The sequence below is a fragment of the Hippocampus bargibanti genome, linkage group LG05 (genome assembly GCF_051943395.1).
Source record: "Hippocampus bargibanti isolate YZ-2025 linkage group LG05, ASM5194339v1, whole genome shotgun sequence".
NCBI classification, from domain to species: Eukaryota; Metazoa; Chordata; class Actinopteri; order Syngnathiformes; family Syngnathidae; genus Hippocampus; species Hippocampus bargibanti.
Window position 1 is genome coordinate 7,708,096 of NC_142738.1, and position 20,927 is coordinate 7,729,022.

At 41.4% G+C, this 20,927-nt stretch overlaps 1 protein-coding gene across 3 annotated transcripts; it reads left to right on the plus strand.

Annotated features, from left to right (window-relative positions):
- Window positions 1-67: 67 nt before the first annotated feature.
- alpk3a (alpha kinase 3a) lies at window positions 68-20,854 on the plus strand. Of its 3 annotated transcripts, XM_088996078.1 has the most exons (14): window positions 68-759; window positions 1,027-1,323; window positions 1,933-2,054; window positions 2,244-2,361; window positions 2,451-3,807; window positions 8,053-10,774; window positions 11,369-11,516; window positions 14,417-14,544; window positions 14,636-14,671; window positions 15,610-15,884; window positions 16,588-16,676; window positions 16,756-16,973; window positions 17,057-17,105; window positions 18,058-20,854. In XM_088996078.1, exons 2-14 carry the CDS (start codon window positions 1,184-1,186, stop codon window positions 18,389-18,391), a joined length of 5,736 nt encoding a protein of 1,911 aa, XP_088852204.1. In that variant the 5' UTR covers window positions 68-759; window positions 1,027-1,183; the 3' UTR covers window positions 18,392-20,854. The 3 variants fall into 3 exon arrangements, with proteins under 3 accessions (XP_088852204.1, XP_088852203.1, XP_088852205.1); XM_088996077.1 differs by having other exon boundaries at window positions 68-1,323; XM_088996079.1 differs by lacking the exons at window positions 16,588-16,676; window positions 16,756-16,973; window positions 17,057-17,105; window positions 18,058-20,854 and having other exon boundaries at window positions 68-1,323; window positions 15,543-15,662.
- The last annotated feature ends 73 nt before the right edge of the window (window positions 20,855-20,927 follow it).

The window sequence follows — 20,927 nt, forward strand, 5'->3', positions numbered from 1 at the left end:
GTATAAAAACGGAACGATTCCAATATAAACACACTGGTGGTTCATCTCAAACGTTTGTTTTATTCTTAAACGGTCACTATTGAAAAATTATAAATACATACATTCAACAGTAAAACGACCCAACATTTAAAAATGCTTACAAAAATAAAATTGAGCAGCCACATTTTTGGGGGTATGACGGTAATAGCCAAACCTCCTCATATACAGGATTTCCAGGCGCTTTTCAAACACCCGGAGAGAAAGAATCGTAAAGGTGTAAAGTTGTATGTGTTTTGTTTAAGATAATTTGTAGTTTGTTGACAGAGAGATTAAAATAATATTGATACGAGTTTTTTGAATTGGGCAAAGTGCAGCCTCTCAGTACCCAAATGTAACCTTCTATGCTTATAAATGAAATGTATTATTATTATTATTATTATTATTATTATTATTATTATTATTATTATTATTATTATGTTCAGTGATAGTTTAACATCACCCAATGGCCCTTCGTTATGTTGTGCTTAAAATTCAGGAGTTTTTGTTGTTTGCCTTAGTGATATGACATTTTAATTATATTACCGTGTATGTTTTCATCGTGTATTACAAATAAAAAAAATCTGACGTGGAGTTTTGGAAAATCTGCTGTGTTCTTACGCCTATTTCTGGACCTGCTAAAATTAGGGCCTTGCTGGTTGCACATGCTTGCCTGCGATAGACACTTCCAAAGGATTTCTACACAGACACGGACTCCAAACCAACACAGACAACATTTTAATCGTAAGTTGGAGCATTGTTTTATGTGTATACGGAACCCAAAGAAGGCTCCGAGCATGTACATTTAAAGCCAAGTTTTTTTTGTTGTGCTTGTGTTTGATTCCAAATTGAAAGTGCAATCTATTTATAACTTATTCCAATGCAAGTACTTTGCCTTGTCAGAGGACAAGCATGGACTCAATGTGTGTGCTGAGCAGTATATAAATAATAATTAATGTAATTTATTTATATGTCTGTGCTCCACTAATTTAACTCTTTTCTGATTTTTAGGGGCATTTCTACGAATACTAGAAATCAGCTACTATCCAAGGCAGAGAAGTCTGACCAGCTGAAGACGTGACTCAGGATTTTATTTATTTTTTTACATTTTAGGTGGTGGTGAAATAAGAGTGGATTTCACATTTTTGGTGAATTACTACGGTGCAAAATGACTTCCAGGAGGCCAACGTCTCGATCTTTTTCTGCCAACGGGAGAACCAGCAGCTTCAGTGAAGAGGACAGCAGTTCTGTAAATGGCCGCACAGAAACCCGCAATAATTATCTCTCAAATGTTAGGCCAGAAAACAGGTAAAATTTTTAATCCACTGTCATTACACATTGCATATTATGCTTAAAAAAAGACATTTCATAGTACACGGTAGTAAAGACAAAACAGCTGCATATAGAGTTTAGACAAAGGCACTCAAAAAATGTTTTTTATTTTTGAAGAGGAGAGATATCAACAGCCTACTTCATATAATTGGGTTCATTCCTGAACTCTGAGTTATTAATTAACAACCCTGCATTTGCCTCCTCTCTAAATAGCTATTCGAGGTATTCTCACTACAGGCCAATGAGGTAATACATACTTTTCAAACATTCCTCCAAACTAACATCTTAACCACACCATCTGGTGTTCCCTAAGAATAAAACCTCCACACCTCTTAACAGTTGAAGTCCAGTTTTGTCCAGTCGTGCATTCGGTTTCAGTGACCAACATCAATTTTAATGTTGCATTTGCCATTGCTGTTTTCCTTGGTGTCCCAGAAATGTATGTGTCAAAACTATTTACATTTGCCCCCTACCAGTAATGTCCATTAATAACTTTCCTTCAAAGAAAATGGAATGCACTACACCATTGTGAAATGTTACATAAGTATAAACGTATCACTGTTTGAAATGTGTGTTTACTTGCAGGAGTACCTTGTGTACCGTCATGGCTCAGCTTACCGAGGATGTCCAGCCATGCTTTGAGACCACCTTAAAGTCAAAGGCCGTGTCGGAAAACTGTAACGTCAAGTTCATCTGCGTCGTCGCAGGTACGTCCGGTTTTAAACATTTCTGTCATATTACCGTTAGTCAAATCCATTATGTTTATAACGTGAGATTTATTGTAACTAAAATGCAAAATAACAAAAATTAAATTTGTACAAGGTACAATTGGAGTGTTTATATAGCATCCACCTATGTTTTTTTCTGAAAGGCATATTATCACATATTCTTTATAGGCTATCCCGCGCCAGAACTGAAATGGTATAAGGATGATATGGAAATGGACCGTTACTGTGGACTTCCAAAGTATGAGATCCACAAAAATGGGAAAACACACACCCTCCAAATTTACAAGTATGTGAGGGAAATGAGAAATATTTTGTTTTCAATGGCGGGAAATACAGTTTTTATTAATTGTATTTAATAGGTGTTTCTCTTTCCAGTTGCACATTGGATGATGCGGCTATCTATCAGGTCTCAGCGAGCAATAGCAAAGGTATTGTCTCCTGCTCGGGTGTATTGGAAGTGGGCACCATGAGTGAATTCAAGATCCACCAGAGATTCTTCAACAAGCTGAAGCAAAAAGCAGAGAAGAAGCGGAAAGACTTGGAAGAACAGAACAAAAAGGGGGGCAGGGATAATATTCAGAAACATGAATCACATGTTAGTCCAGAGCCACCTCCAAGGAAACGTCCAATTCCAGGACTAGTGCCAGTCCTAGCAGCGAATGAGCGTGAAATTGTGGAGCAACTGCGCTCTGTAGCGGGAGCCAATGGAGTTAGCTTTGACGTCAAAGGCGCAGCCTCTGCAATACATTTGGACAATAGTCTGGAAAAGAACATAGCGGCCCCTGAGGAACTCGTGGCCAAAAAGAAACCAAAGATAACCAATGGTGTCGATGCCGGCGTTAACACCACCACAAACAGCAGCAGCAACAGAGGCCATGTGACTGAAAACGGAGGTGAAAACGGTTATGACGGGGGAATGGGTTTGGCCCAGTTTTTATCAGAGACTCTGCAGTCGCAGACTACTGAAGAGGGCGAGAACTCTGCTCAACTGGAAAAACCTCAGAAGATGGACGTATGTAGTGACAATGCGACTGTCGAAAACGAAGGAAGGCTGGAGAAGTTACAAGTCGAGAAGGAAGAGCGCGGAACGGCAAAAGAGAAAGAAATCATCAAAGAAAAATATTTAGTGATAGAACGGGAGAAAGAAAAAGAAACGTTACAAGAAGTGTCCCATTTTACAGAACATGTAAAACATCACAGAAAGTCTTCTAAGGATCACGAACATCATAACATTCAGTCATCCATCTCGTCCATGTTGCACACAGTCAAAGATTTCTTCTTCGGGAAGAGTAAAAAGGACTCTCATGAATACTTTGAACATAAAGATAAAGAACATGAACACCTTGCAAAGTCCGCACAAGCTAAATCGACAGCACAGCAAACCCCGCCGTCATATCGACTATACAAGAAGCATCGGGCAGAGATGGACAAAGCTCACTCCGACCAAGTCGTACCGATGGAGACTGATAAGCCTAAAGAACCTCCAAAATGTGTTGATGTCCACCAACAGTCTGTGTCGAGCAAACTCTCAATGCCACAAGAACCCAAATTAAAACTTGAAGCTGCAAAGTCACCAATGAGCGAGTTAACCACTGGAAGTCCAAAAGAGCCTCTTGTGCAAACAAACCAGGGGAGCGGTGTTCTGGTGGAGAACATGGATGTATCAGCGGGCGAAAGGATCATCAGTGCGGGCCAACAAATGCCATTGTCCGGTCTTCAAGTTCTTACTGAGGTATGTATCGAGGTCTTGAAAAGCAGATAGTTTTCACTTGACTTGTGAGTTATATTTAGATTGCATTTGCCTGACAAGATAGTGAATGCACTCCAGACCAGCAGGGATTAAATCCTTAGTGATGTTTGCTTTGAAATCGTATTCGGGGCGATGGCTGGTGATTAAAAAAAAAGCTCTGTGTCAGAGATGTTCGGTCCGTCACTGTGAACAAAGGTTCGAACACGGGAAGATTGTCTTTTACTGCCGGCAGGGGGCGCAGCTATTCATGACCAACACCCAACTTCTGCCGCCCTATGCCAAGCTATTTATTGAGAGTATGTATGTATATGCAAATTTAAGCGATAAATTAGTAAAACATAGTCTTCTTGATTTGAATACCACAACCCTGGACGTCACAAGCACCAACAACTACACAACAAAAGCATGTAGACATTTTAACTGATAGATTTGTAACCTGGCTAAGACCACTTCCTGTGAAGGAGTTGACTAAGTCGTAAATTTGTGCAAGGCCAGATCTCCTCCTTTTTGACTAAGAGAACGGTAAAATTCCGTTCCTCATGATTAGTAAAAATCCAACCAAACGATCGAAATGAAAGTCAACTTGCCGGGTGCACAGGCAAAGTTACTGCTAGCGAGCCTGCACACGGCTCATTAGCTTCAGCGCTTGCTTTGTGCTGTCTCTCACAGAAATATGTTGATGCTAACATTAGCATGGGGCTTGTCAAAGTGCCACTGACATTGGACTGTTCCATCGATGATTGTCTAAATCCAAATTAGAATCAGAACCTTTTCTCTCCACAAAAGAGAATCCTTCGGTCCATTCAACCTGTAGTGTACGATACTCGTCAGTCTTATTCAAAAGAGGCGTTTACCTGTTTCAACATGAACGGCCACCGATGTCAGTATTATCCCATCAAAAGTGGTCTTTGAACATCAACAGCCACCTTAGGTCAATATCATCCAATCAAAATTGCACTTTCAGCCAACCTAGGTCAGTATCATCCAATCAAAATTGCGTTTTCCCCCAACTGCAGCCCAAACAGGAAAAAGCAAGAATGTGTCTTTAGTTTTATCTGCGAGCCAGATGCAATCATCAAAATAGGTTCCCGACCCCTGTCCTACATGAAGGTGACAATTTAACAGGCTGTGTCTGTTCACCTCAGATTGACCCCAGATTTTCTGTGCTTCCCTCGTGGGCCTTCGAAGGACGAAACGTTGAAATATGAGAACTTCTTTTCTGTCTATTCTCTATCAGTCTGAAAAACACACTCATGAATTCAGGTAGATTTGTGACATGGTTGAGGTATGGCAGAGTTGATGGAATGACTGGCTGCTCAGTGGAAACCGCTTTTGTCGCATTGGCATTATCAAACAGCCAAACAAGTGTCAAAGCAATGAGGAACCGTGAAAATTGATCACTCAGTCATGTTATATGTGGGGAGTAGGGGATGTTGTGTATCTTCACGGCTCACTGTAAGATAGACCGGGTAATATCTCCGGTGTTGGCTACGGAGAGTGAGAGAAGTGCGTCAGAGGACTTGCTGAAACTTGAATGCCAATGGCTTTCATGTTGCGTCGAGGGTTTGTAAAATCTGTCTTAGGGTTAGTCGAGTGACTTTTGTTGCAGGTCTCGGCATGAGAAGGAGGGTCTTGTCACATTTTGAAAATTCCTTGCAACCGACACCCCTCAACCCCCCAAAGCTAAAAATAAACGACGGTGTAGACAACAGGAATACAATGATTCGCCTATCAGTGGTAAGCATGTTCCATGCGCTATAAAAATGAATTTATGATCCATGTGCTATATAATTGCAACGAACACAGTAACTGATATTTGGCCGCCATTTTCAATGGCTGACATTTGAGCTTGTATGTAGAGACCACTTTGTTGATGTGTCTAATTATGACTCTCTTTAAGTTGTTTGAAACCTCTACATTTATTTTTATTTTTATTTATGAACGTGGTGGTGACGAAAAGATGCAATAGCATGTTAACTGTCGTCACAAAATCATCAACTGTTTCCAAACAATATTTTTAACTCATTCGGTGCCATTCACATATTTATTCGGGAATTGAGAATATGACGTAGAGCGCCATTCCCGAATTTGTTCGGGTTTTGTTTGTTCATGCTTGGGTGCCAATAAAGCGCTGACCATGGCCTCTTGTTCCAGCTTCAGCTGTTGTTAAAGCGCTATATGTATTGGATTGTATTTTGGACAGCCACCCTCATTTCGAGCTCACATAACTCCAGACCCATATAATTTATGAATTAACATTTTTTCCCGAAGGTTTCTAACACTGTATTGACTGTTTATGTTCTCCCAAAACTCAATATTCTGTGGGTCTTGGAATTCAAGTAACAATGACAAAAACCCTGGCACTGGAGTGGACACATTGTTGCACATTCTGGCAGTGAATGAGTTAATTGCTAAATTGTGTTGTCTGCTTGTGACAGCAGTCGAAAAAGTCAGTTCTTGATTATCAAAGAAGAATTCATATACAATTAAAAGATGGTTGATTGGTCGATTGAAATGAGCGAGCTTGTGTGCGGTTGCTTCACTGACAGCTTTTAGCATGTGACGTGGAAAGAGGAACCAAAGTCATCAGGTTCAAAAAGAACCCACTGAAATGGCGATCTGTTTGTTGTCAGTAATGTGGAACTACGATGATACGTTGACTGTGGTGACGTCGGAAGAGAAACCCTCAGTGTTGAGTGACTGTTTCCTCACATGATCGTGACACAAGCCAAAACTGTGTTTACACAGTTTCCAGAGCCAACATTTCATTTTTAGACTCAATATGACACCAGTTCCCTTCCATTGAAAGTGCCAGCTTCCTTTTTTTTTAATTTCTGAATACATTTTTACAAAGCTTCACAAAGCTTCTCAAGCCTCATGTATACATTCGAAGGATGTGAAATCCACGCAAATGCAGTCAGGGGAATTCCCCAAGTATGTAGTTTAAGTGTACACATTTTCTGTATGTATGTGTGTATGTGTTTGTGTGTGTGTGTCTGTGTGTGTGCGTGTGTGTGTGTGTGTGTGTCTGTATGTACCGTATGTACTGTACTATATGCTTGTACTGTATGTACTGTATGTTTTCATTTATTTATTTGCTTGCTTGTTTGTGTATCTATTTATATAGTTATTTATTTATTTGGTTGGGCAGCGCGGTAGTCAAGTGGTTAGCATGTGGATAGTGGATAGCATGCCGGCTTCACAGTGCAGAGGTCATGTGTTTAAGACCCAGTCCGGCCTCCGTCATGTTCTCCCCCGGCCCGCGTGGGTTTTCTCCGGGTCCTCCGGTTTCCTCCCACATTCCAAAAACACGCATGGCAGGCTGATAGAACACTCAAAAGTTTTCCCTAGGTGTGAGTGTGAGAGTGACTGGTTGTTTGTCTCTTTGTGCCCTGCGATTGGGTGGCAACCAATTCATGGTGTCCCCCGCCTCATGCCCTCGTGCCCCCTGCTACCCTAATGACAATAAATCGGTCTGGAATATGGATGGGTGGATTTGTTTGTTTTTCATTCATTCATTCATTCATTCATTCATTCATTCATTCATTCATTCATAATCAAGTAAAATATGAATATTCATTTTTAGTTTCTACCTAGCTAGAAACATGTAAAAATTGTCTGTGTTTGTGTGTAAGCAGCACATACGTCCAGGAAATCCCCCTTGTCTTCGTTCAAAATATGGTATTAGCTGACAAGGTTTTTTTAAGCTTGAAGCTTCAGCTTTTAAACTATGATCCTCTTTTCAATGCGAAAATAATGTTCATCTTCCTCCACTACATCCATGCAATGTAAAATTACATAAAACAATGTACTTCCTCTTCTTCTGCTCATCTGTAATCCAACGTTATCTAGTTCAAATATCAAAACATTTTCTTGATCCTTTGCCTATGTAAACACGGTCACCGTTTATGTGACACAAGATAAAGAAACCCTTAGGATTAAATGGACAATCATCAAACAAGATTTTATTTGATTAGTTTTATTTTTACTGTGTTTTTTCTTTACTGCTTTTGGAGCTGTAAATCTGTTTATGGTACAACGTCACTATAAAACACACGTGAACGTTGGGTTTTTGCGCATAAAGTCTCAGGAATATGCATTATATTCTGAAAACATAGAGATTTTCATTATATTAATACATGAATGTACAAACCCTTTATGGGATTTATCTGGGAAAGTGGAAAGGACTGGAAAGGACCTAACCTGGCTTTATTTGACTCCCATTAGGCTGAAGAGAAACATACGGAGGTGGTTTCGAATGAAAATCAAGTTCTCTCACAAGAGTCGAGTCACCTTGCTGGAGAAACTACATCTTCAACAAAAAAAGAAAAGCCTTTCAGTCAAAGTTTCCTTCCCCCGCAGAGCCTATTGGCAGATAACCAAGCTCCTCTTCCAAGTGTTATTTCAACTATGGCACCTAGTTGCCTGTGCGTGACACCCACTGAAGCTTTACAGAGGGGAGATGTTGATAAGATGGTTGACGACAATACACCCGACAAAGAAGTAGACACACCGTCCAAGAAATTATGTGCGGCTAATAAAATGGCATTAAAAGAGTTGCCTTATCCCTTCGGAAACATACCCGAGGTGAGTGTATTACCATTGGAAAAGGAGGGTGAATCGGACAAAGAGGTCAATGACCCCCTTGAGAAAATATTTGAGGAAACTGAAGAGAAATTAAAGAAGCTACCCCGATCCAATATAAACAGAACCGAGATGGCTGGATCACCAGCACCCTTGCTAGAAAAGAGTCAACCAGACTATAATGCCAAATATCCCCCTAAGAAAATATGTTTGGAAACTGAAAAGAAATTAAAGAGGTTACCAATACCTGATACTAAAAGAACTGAGGTGGTTGTTTCACCACTAGAAGACGATATACCTGAGAAGGATATGAGATACTCATCCAAGAAATTATGTGTGGAAGCTGAAGAGACATTAAAAAAGCTACCCCATCCCGATATGAACATACCCATGATATTAACGCCAATTTTGCTGGAAGAGGCGGCCAGTATTAGGGAAACTAAAACAGTCGATCAGACGCTCGTCTCTGATATAAAAACATTTGGGTACCAAAGTCTTCAAGAAAAAGAGGAGCCTAAAAATGTTTCGGTGACTCAGGAAATGAATGTTGATGTTCTTCTACCAGCTGCAGCCCCCAAGATGGTTGACCAAAAAATGTCATTTGAGTGTACGTCTTCCCTCCCAAATGAAAGCAAAGAAGACCCAGAACAGAGATCGCGACAGAGTTCAGAATCACTTTCTACAAGTCGCAAGAAAACTCGAGAAGAAAATGTAAAACAACAAAAACAGGTGACACTTCTACAACCGATTGAAACTAACAACAAAGTTTCAGACATGATAACAGAAAAGAAACCACCAGCAGATGAATTAAATAAGAAGTCAGACAAAATTGCTCCAGACAAGAAAGATAAGACGGAAGTTGAAATAAGTCTTTTGGAAGGTGCTTCAAACATGGTGCCTAAAGACCGTATCGCGAAACAACCGCGTCCTTCAGAAAAAGTTCCACTCGTATCATCGTCCACTGAGGACATAGCAGAAGTCAAAGAACCCATATCTGATAAAAGCACATGTGAAAATAATCCTCTCCCAAGGATTGAAGTCATACACCCTCAACCCAAGCGCTTTACTCTGCCACTCACTATATTAGCACTCAAGAAAATAGAATCAGAGCCAAGTATTTTACAAAAACATTTAAAACCGCAAATCACAGGCCGGGATGTTGTTGATTCCTCGTGTTTGTTACCCAAGCAGAAAGATCTGCAACGTGAAGCTCAGTTCGATGACAAGACAAAAATAATTACACAGGAGCAAGCAAGTATGAAAGGTAGTCTACATCTCCCCGAGGTAGATTATGTAACTATTCCCCAAATAAACGTTTCCTGCAGTGATGACAAAGAAGATCATAGCTTCCTAAAGACGTACGTTCAGGATTCTCCGCGGCCCTCACAAATGTCAACTGTGCCTTCATTTGTGGTACCGCCAATATCGGTCAGTTGTCACGAGAATAAGAGTGAAATAAAGAAGCACGCTCACAATGAGTGGACAGAAACTGAACCTTTGATGGTCACACAGAACCCAAGACGGTTTGGAACAGGTAGCGCCATGACAGCCATGTTTGAAAAATCTCACGCGTCAGAACACAGTTTAACGGACAGCTTATCTTCGATGCCAAATGAAACGGCGCTACAAAGGACGGATGACATCGGGCCTTCTTTAAGTAAAACCACAGAAGATGGTATTTCCCTTGAAATACTGAAAGCAAAACCCTTCAAACAAGGCAAGATTGACACGAGTCTAACTGTTGAGGACCTCCTAAGAAGCAGAGCTCCAGTTGAGAGACTGACACACAAGCCTCCAGCTCACCCCTCACTGAGCCCCGGCAGCATCCGTAAATATATGATCAGGGCGTTCGCGGAACGAGACAGCGACGCGGGGATGATGGTCCCTGCGATCGCAGTGGATGAACGCCAGAGCGACAAGCCGGATGAAGACATGAGTGGAGGATCAACCCCGACATCTTCTACGCCGACGTCATCGCTGTCCTGTGAAAGCAGTCCCAGGATGAAACGAAGGGACAGTCTTTCGCTTATACGCTCAGCAACACCCGAGGAGTTGGCCTCGGGAGCCCGCCGCAAAATCTTCATCCCAAAACCTAAAGACGAGACGGACACAGCTGCCATTGCGTCGGAAGCTCAAAATAAAAAGGATTCCCCTTACATGTCCCCCAGTCAGGCTCGTAGAGCAGTGTTGCTCCAAGCCCCCGTAGGACAAAACACCCCTCCGATGGAAAGACGCTCGCCGCTTATCAATCGCAGGAAGGTCACGCTGGAGGTACCCAAAATGGTGGAGGAACCGCTTAAGGAGGAGCCATCCAAAGTTGTGAAAGAGGAGAACGTTGGTGAAAAGAAGTTGGACCCACTGAAAGGTAAGTCCTGTGTTTTATCCTGAGATTTGTTTCGAAATACCTTGCAGCATGGGTGTCAAAGTCAAGGCCCAGGGGCCAAATCAGGCCCGCGACATCATTTTATTCGGCCCACAAAAGCAGATCGTGTGATTCTGACCCTCACCGCTATGTCAGAATTTAATGTATCTTTTGTGTATGCATCTTTTGTGTGATTTAGTATAGTATAACGACTGTTTGGTTGACAATAAAATGCTTAGACTACACTCTAGTCCAAGCATTTTATTGTGATACTCTAGTCACTTGAGTATCGCTGAATTTAAAGTTCATCGGGCGAAAGGTTCCTGAGCTAAAGCGTTTGTAAACTGAAGTATCACTGTACCTCGCTTCCTGCCCAAACAGACATTAAGCGGATTAAATAATGCATGGACGGATTGATTATCTGCGACCCGAAAGAGTAAAAGTGCTATAAAAGCCAAAAAATATAGGAAACACTGTATTGTGCTGATGTTATTCGAGTAAAATTGGACCTGTCATTTGGCTGGCGTCAGTCCAACAGAATTCTAGGAACAACATTAGAGAGGGTGTATATTTATATTTGTGGCTATGTGCCAACAGCTCCACAGGTCATCCGGAAGATCAGAGGGGAGCCTTTCCCAGATGCCTCCGGACACCTAAAGCTGTGGTGCCAATTTTTCAACGTGCTTTCCGACTCCACCATTAAATGGTTCAGAGATGAAGAGGAAATCATGGAGGTCAAGAGAAGGTAGATGGGACGTCAAACACAGAACCCCGTTGCCAAATTGTAGGTAGAATGGCATCTCAGTGCTATTTTTTGGCGGACCTCTGAAGCCCTCTGCCAAGCTATTTGTTGAGAGTACTGTATATGCAAATTTAAAGGACAACCGACATTACTTTTGTTTCTTAACTGACATCAGAAAAACGTTTTATAGCATCTAAAATACCCAAAACATGTCTTGCATTGCTGAAAAATCAAAACAATGGCTTCAGATTCGGAGAATATGCTTTCTTGTTACACATCCAGTTATGAACGTCTGTGTAAGCTCTCAGTCGTACAGGAGTGGTCCATCGATGAGAAGGTTTCTTCAGCCGTCATCTGTACAAAAGTGAAGGTTTCGGACGTTTCGCCTCCTATCCAAGAGGCTTCGTCAGCGAACTAAAGTCTGACTGGTCGTATCGGCCCCATTCATATATCCCTAATGTCCAGACATGGTGGCGCCGGACACAGCTATGATAGGTCCCTACTCTCAGGTTGGGGGGGGGGGGACCCCTCCCTGTGGCCCCACTGATTGTTCCTACATTCCTGACTAACGACTGGCCCAACCTGAGAGTAGGGACCTATCATAGCTGTGTCCGGCGCCACCATGTCTGGACATTAGGGATATATAAATGGGGCCGATACGACCAGTCAGACTTTAGTTCGCTGACGAAGCCTCTAGGATAGGAGGCGAAACGTCCGAAACCTTCACTTTTGTACAGATGACGGCTGAAGAAACCTTCTCATCCAGTTATGAATATGATTCAAATAGTTCTGAAGAGAAAAGCATACAAGTTTGCAACCGATTAAAGATTTTTTTCCGTGTCAATTTGAGGCAAACGGGCGGGGGGAATGTCTCACCCAAAAATAGCGACCAGCTCCTGTGAGGAATGAATCCTCGCTTCCACAGGCTGATAAATTCCTTCCATGGAGCTTGGACGCCCTGTTCTAGCGGCTTTTGGGTGCTACATCAAGGTTTTCAGACAAACAGTACAGCAAAATACATTGACGTGATGAAGGACTGCTACAATGTGTCTTTTTGTTGGTCAGGGGGGGGGGTCCTTTCGTGACGTCGCGTACGGACTCGTCACCAACTCAAAAACAAGACTTCCTGAATATTCAGCACGAGTCTTAAAACGTAAAATATAGCTATACGCGGTGGAATCTTTGTAAAATACGCTCAGTGGAAGTCATTTGAAGCCATTTTACAAATTATGGACACAACATGTCCGGAGACGCCGGTTGTCCTTTAAGTGATACATTCGTAAAACATAGTCTTCTTGATTTGAATACCATGCCCCTGGAAGTCCCAAGCATCAACATCCTTAAACCAACAGAACATAGACATTTTAATGGGTTGTATTGCCATAAACTGATAGATTTGTAACCTGGCTAATGAGCTCTTCCTGTGAAGGATTTTACCAAGTCCAAAATTACGGCAAAGGCCAGATCTCCTACCTGAGGATGACAGTTTAACAGACTGTGTCTGTTCACCTCAAATTGACCCCAGATTTTCTGTGCTTCTATTGTGGGCCTTGTGTTCGGCCAACTAACCATAGAACAGCATGAAACATTTAAATATGATAACTTCTATTCTGTCTATTCTGTATCACAACCTCACAGCTGTAATATGGAAACCGGATAGATGCATGAACTGTAAATCCACACAATATTTTTCCCATATACGTGGGGCATTCAAAATCTATACATATGCACTTTTACTCACCGTATTGGAGATGCCAGTTATTGACGGAGGTGATGTCACAAATCACATGTTTTTTCTCGCTTGTAGGCAACAGCAACAATGGCGAGTATGGACAAAGCAAATTTCTCTAGCATGAAATCTGAACAATGCTCCGATTATGTGCAAAAGCTACAGTTAGAAGTCCGAGAGCAATACTTTGAGAAGCTAGGATATCGTGACGGTACTTGTAACTTGCCAGATCCTTTCAATTTGAAGAATGGATGGGTTGACGATCCATCATTGTGGCCGGACATTACTTTCACCGATATTTATTTTTACCTCGTCGATACTCCCGGACAGTTTACTCACGATAGTTTGAAGGCATATGAGTCCCTTAAAGCTTATGAATACGTAGAAAGTGGACACATGTATCCAGTGTTTCATTATAACGTTGAACATTCGGCATATTGTTTTTTTAGGACAAAGTTGTTGTACATTTTAAATCATATTTAATCATTAGAACATTTGAAAGGGAACATACTATGTCAGTTGTGGTAAGTCATTAAACCAACCGGGATGCAAATTTGAAAGAGCACAGCATATTGTCATGATATTGTTCAACTGAGGCACAAGATCAATTCTCAATCTTAAAATTTTTAACATGCTCGATGGCTCTCTCTACATGAATCCTAACACGAGCTAGTACCTCCTGTACCTCCTGGTACAGTTAGATAGTCCCAGGAGAATTGAGGCTGCGTTGTTCGTTTCTTGCTGGATCCTTGCTGTCTCTGCCAGTCATCTTCCCGACGCTGTGCTCGCTGATACCTTTTCTTTGAATTATCAGACGTTAACATGGCTGACGTTTTCTACAACCACACACGATACCGCCATTGTACTAAAATGCGAAGACTTTGATTAATCTAAACCCAAAATGAAACGCATCAGTTTACAAAACAATGATAGCACTCGCTAACAACTGTTGGCTTTCTGCCTACCGGAAGTTAGCGGCCGATCATGTGATCATAACAAATGACGAAACGCTCGCATCTACTTATAAGCAGTATGGTGCCACATGCAACGGCCCTCTGTGCTATAGCGACATCTTGTGCAACGGTCCTCTGTGCTATAGCGACATCTTGTGCCTTTATCTGGTCACGGATTCTTTATGCGGGCTGCTGATGTGTGTATGTCTGTTGTCTTCAAGTGCTGGGGATGAGACTCAAGTAGCACTTGCTATCGTTTTGGCCGCAAGTCAAGATTGCGGCGTGTACGGCTGCAGTATCCGGAATGAGTACGGCACTGACACCACAGACTTCCTCCTCAGCGTAGACAGTAAGCGACAACTTCCAAGTTGTTTTTATTACCATGAAGCTATTCCATTAAATCACTACTTTTCTGTAATATTTGATTTTTTTAATTACAGTTCTGTCTGACATACTTCTCAGAGATGATTTGGAAGGTAATCGATTTTTTTTTCTTGATTTCTTCTTTCTGTCTTCCTTCCTTATTTCCTTCCTTCCTTACGTCCATCTGTCCATCGATTTTTTTATATAAAAAAAATCCAATATGAGATTTCAATGTTTGCATATACTGTAAATTCTATTGTATGAAAATTAATGTGAATCAGAGTAGATATTTTATTCTTCGTCTATTTTTTTAACATTTAACTCATTTACTGCCAGATGTGCAAAAATGCGTCCACTCCAGTGCCAGGGTTTTTGTCATTTTCACTGGAATTCCAGGACCCAAAGAATATTGTGTTTTCGGACTAAGTAAACATTGAATGCAGCATAAGAAACCTTAGACTATTTTCTTTCATCAGAAAAAACTTAAGAGTTAATCCTAAATTATATGGATCTGGAGGTATATATGTTAGCTTGAAATGACATCGGCTGTCCAAAATACAATGCAATGCATACATATTGGTTTATATGGCGCTTTAACAACACCTGAAGCTGGAATAAAGCGCTAACCTGGGAAAAAAAATGAAAATGTCACCTTCCTATGGAAGGAATAAAACATTTTCAGCGGCCATGGCTAGCGCTTTATTGGCACACAAACAAGAAAATACAAATATCGGGAATGCGCTCTACGTCATATTTTCAATTCCCGAATACATTAGTGAATGGCAGTGAATGCGTTAAAAAGTGAATATGATTCAATGATCGGAAAGTGAGGAGTCACTGACCAGTCCAAGACATACATAGTCCGTCAAAGTCAGCTCAGATACGCTTCAGATACCCAAAACCGTGAACAGGCTAACTGGATAGAAAAAGCATGGTGGAATTGCAATTAGCACGCATGACAGACCTCACTGTTCTGATGTTTAGGGTTCACATCTTGACCCTGGCCCTGCCCTCTGACCCTTCTTCTTCATGAGTAAAATATTTTCTCTAGTTGGGGAAGAGATAGAGATGACGCCGCTGCTGTTCACCAAGGGCCTCGCCAACTCCGGTAACTGGGGCGACAAGTACTTTGGCCGCATCATGACGGAGACGGTGCACATCGGCCAAGGTTGCAGCCATAAAGCGAGCAGAGTGAAAGTCATCTATGGCCTAAATCCCGTCTATGAATCTGGGAGCACGTGTATCATTAAGGTTCCGAACCCCATCGCTTACGGGACCAAGCAGGATAACAACCTGATTGAAAGGAATCTGGAAATGACAAAGCAGGTGAGTGGAACGTCTGTGTAAGCTCTCAGTCGTACAGGAGTGGTCCATCAATATAGATAGCCCGCTAGCCAGTTAGAAAGCTAGTTAGCCAGCCAGCTTGATAGCCAGCGACCCACCTATATAGATAGATAGCCAGCTATTAAATAGCAAATAGATAACTAGCTTTTAGTCCTTTTATAATCATAATAATAATAATACATTTCATTTATAAGCGCCCTTCAAAACTGTCAAGGACACTTTACAGTCACAGGACATCCCTTCTGCGGGTGAGCAGAAGCATCGTCAAGTAGACTCGGTGACCTAGCCAGTTAGAAAGCTAGCTAGCTAGATAGCTAATAGATATACAGATAGATAGCTTGCTAGCCAGCTAGAAAGCTAGCTAGCCGGCCAGCTAGATAGCTACCGAGGCAGCTAATAAATAGCAAATAGCTAGCTAGCTAGCTTTTACCCTTGCTTAAAAAAATAACTAGCGTGCTAATTTTTGCTAATTAGGGATATATATAGGGCCAGGGCTACCAGCAAAAATTTTAGTTCTCTGACGAAGCCTCTTGGATGAGAAGCGAAACGTCCGACACCTTCAAAGAGGTACAGATGACGGCTGAAGAAACCTGTTTAACCGAGTGGAAAGAAATGTTTTGAGGTGAAATTACTTATAATGGACCTCACGTTGCTTTTTTTTTTGTCATTTGACCTCTTCTGCCAGGAATGCAAAATTCAGAACCTCATCCGAGAATATTGTAAAATATTTACAGCCGAAGCAAGAGTCATCGAAAACTTTGGATCTTCACTCGAGTAAGTTACAAAACTAGCCCTAAAAGGCTTTGCTGCTAAATCCTTGTTAGTATGCTTTTTTTTCTTTTTGCATCTCCAGAGTAATCCCTCAGTACCTGATATATCGACCCGGCAACTCTGTGCCGTACGCTACAGTAGAAGTTGACTTGGGGGAGGCCTTCCTGAAGTATTGCGTGATGGATGCAAAAGGCCGCCTGATTGCGCAAAGTGCCTCTGAGATCGAACAGAAATGCAACACTTTCCAGCACTGGATTCACCAATGGACGCATGGCAATTTACTCGTCACCCGCATGGAAGGTATACAATGAATAAATAACATAAATAAATAAATAACAAGAATTTAGTACCATGTTAATTCTGCTTTTTTTTCTTCTTTGCAGGTGTTGAAACGAAGATTACGAATGTTAGGGTGGCGACCAAGACAAAAGGGTTTGTATTACACCTAAGATGCACTGATGTTTTTGTTTACTTGCGATTAACTCATTCACTTCCAGACGATGTGCAAAAATGTGTCCACTCCAGTGCCAGGGTTTTTGTCATTGTCAATCAAATTGCAGGACACACAGAATATTGAGTTTTAGGACTTCATAAACATTAAGTACTGTGATAGAAACCTTAGACTCTCTTCTTTCATTAAAAAAAGAGAATTCTTAAAATGGATCTGGAGTTATATGATCTTGAAATGAGGGAGGCTGTCCAAAATACAATGCATATACCAGCGCTTTATCGGCACCCAAGTATGAAAAAACAAAAGCCGAACAAATTCGGGAATGGCGCTCTATGTCATATTTTTAATTCCCGAATAAATTTGAGACTAATAAAGGCTAATCCAATCCAAAAATGTGTTTGCTCCAGTGCCAGGGTTTTTGTCATTGTCACTGAAATTGCAGGACTCACAGAATATTGAGTTTTAGGACGACATAAATACTTGAAATAAAATATATTATTATTATTATTATTATAAACATCAATACAGCATTAGAAACCTTAGACGCTCTTCTTTCATCAGAAAAAAAAGTTGCTTCCTAAATTATGAGTCTGAAGTTATCTGAGCTTGAAATGAGGGCGGCTGTGCAAAATATAATACATACATATTGACTTATATCGGGCATTAACAACAGCTCAAGCTGTAACAACGCGCTAACATGAGCTAATGGCAAATGCTGCCCCTTCGTGGTAGGGAAAAAACATTGCCAGAGGTCTGACCAGCGTTTTATCGGCACCCCCTGCCACAAAAACCAAAATCCGAACACATTCGGGAATGCCGCTGCACGTCACACTTTTCAATTCTCGAATAAATTGGAGATCGGTCGCAAATGAGTTAAGATGGCTACAATTGAACCCCCCTCCTCCTCATCCCGCCCACATCACTGTGTTTCAGCTACCAAGGCCTGACAGACCGCAGCTCTCCAGAACTCTTCGACCAGTTCCCGACAGTCCACCTCTGCAACTACTACTGCGGACTTTTTGGTCTGCGCCCACTCAAGACTCTGGATCAGCAGCAGAGCACCAAGGTAAAAGGCTCCAGGAGCCCTTTGCTCAACCGCAAGTCGTCAACAGGCAGCCCGCAGCCGCATCGTAAAGGACATAGCCCTCAGATGACACGGAAATCGAACGTGAGCCCAAAGGTGACGAGGAAAGCGCAAGAAATTCAGGACGATTCAAATGGCAAACTCAGGGTTGCCGAAAAGACTGATCCTCTTGAAATAAGGTAGGACCATGTCTTGCCACTATAAAAGTGACTACAAATTAAAATCATGCTGATATATGCCAAACTCTTCAACACGGGGGCTCATTAAGAGTTGACGTGACACTACCGAATTATGACAAACATGTGCCTCAGAGTCTTATCAGCTCCATGAGTGGACTCTTCAGCAATATGTCCCACGTTCTTCATAGGTGTTCTTATATATTCACAGAGGGACAAAATGGCACAACACGCATGTTCATCAGTGCGCAGGGGCATCCTTTTTAATTTTTTTTGCACAAGTTGCAAATAAAGTACAGTGATACCTTGGTTTACAAACCCCTTGGCTTACGAACTTTTCGGTTTGCTAACGTTAAATTTATGAAAATTTTACCTTGGCATACGAACTATTTTTCGGGATACACACTGGGGTGCTACAATGAGTGATGTGTCGTTCGCGAACGAGGCCCTTCTCCTAACAAGAAAATGGTAGTCGACTGTTTTGTCCTCTATTCCCTGCCCCCAGTCTTCGGTTAAAGCCACGTGATTGGTTAAGAACGCAGCAGTGTGGGGGGGGGGGGTGACAGACAGAGAGAGTGAGACCGTTTACCAAAAACAAAATGGCGTCTTTGGTTAAAGCCACGTGATTGACAAGAACGCAGCAGTGAGGGGGAGAGGCTGGTCAACATTAAAGAGACAGGCAGATGACAAAGACAGAGAAAACACACACACGAAAGGGAGACGACAGAGCTTGAAACAAAAAACAAAAGTGACAAAATAGTGAAATGGTGAGAAAATGGGTAGAAAACAGTGACATTTGGACTCGTGTCAGCTTGGATAGTTCAAAAGCAGAGTGTAGATGAAAGGTTAAAAATATCCCATCAATCAGGCTCCACAAATAACCCGCACAAGCCATCTGTACACTTCATACAAAAAGCTATCAACCCAGCTAAACAGAACACAATTGATGAGGAAAAAGGTAAAATTATTGCAGAGAAAGCACCTCCAAGGGATCATTCCTCAAGATGGTGAAAGAAGAAGGCTACGTTCCTCATCAAGTGTTTAATGCTGATGAAAGCGGCCACTCCATTCCATCAAGCCATCAACGATCATCACAAAGGTAAATAAAATGACTTTATTATACACTACATTTCTTTAATTATAATACCATAGAACATTTATTATACATAATAAGGTATATTTTGTGTAGTTTTAGGGCTTAGAAAATTAGAAAGTAGAAAATTATGTTTTATGGGGACCTGGGAACGGATTATTCTGATTTTAATGGTTTCCTATGGGAAAGTAATTTTTGGGATACACACTTTTTGCCTTGCACACTGTCTGGGAACCAATTAAGTTCGTTAGCCAAGGTATCACTGTACACTGCAAATCTGATCTTGCGCTGTTCCATTCAACTGAATGAAGTCATAAAATAACACTTCATTTGGCTCACACAAGGTACACAGTGGAAAAAAAACAAATCAGTGATTGTAATTCTCAGGTGCAATATCGTGTCAGGTGAGTGCATTTGTATGCATATAAATAAGTTATGCTCAGTGATTTATTTCTGCCGTTTGCTTGATTAAAACAATAATCCCATTTATAATATGTCTTGTTATTTTAACCATGATACGGTGCAGCATATTGTGACAGCAGCTGTAACCCGAAAGCTACTGATTCAGCTCCACGCGGTTACCTGCAAGCCGACCCATTTACACATTGGGCAAAGTAGCGAAAAGGGCAGATTCAGGAGTTCACCTTTTATGTGAAGCTTAAAGGACAATCGACACCATTTATTTGTTTCCTAACTGAAATCAGAAAAACGCGTTATAGCATCTAAAATACCAATATTCAAATAGTTCTGAACAGGAAAGCATAATTGTTTGCAATCGATTAAAGAAGTCCGTCCGTGTCATTTTGAGGCGTCTGGACTCCAATGTAGCGTCTCAGAAAATGCACAAGATGGCGCCCAGGCCCCGTTGGAAACGGGCTGATTTGTCTCCTGGGTATTTGTCAACTAGTATCAAATAGTAGTCTTGGTGCGACACACGATGATTCACCATGGCGTTATTTATGTGTTTTCCTTCTATTTACGCCATCAACACGGATCAACATGAGGTTTTCAGACCAAAAAAAGTACCCAAAATGCATTGTGTGTCGCTTTCTCGGTCAGGGGCGATCCTGATGTGACGTCACGTCAGGAATCGTCACCAACTCGAAAACAAGACTTCCTGAATATTCAGCGTGAGTCTTAAAATGTTAAATATAGCTATATGCCATGGTATCTTTGTAGCATACGCATAAGTCATTTGAAGTGATTTTACAAATTATGAACACAACTTGTCGGGGGCGTCGGTTGTCCTTTAAAATACACCCTACTCAGAATATTTTGTACTTTTTTTTTCAAGATGAAAGGACGCTTGATTATCTTGTTTCAGCTAATTAAAATTCCGAACAGAATTGGCATGGATGCATCTGGAATGTGTGTCGTGGAATGATCAGCGGGAGTCAGTAGTTGGCTTAAAAAAAAGAAAGAAAAGTAACTTTTTCATTTGCATGGGAGG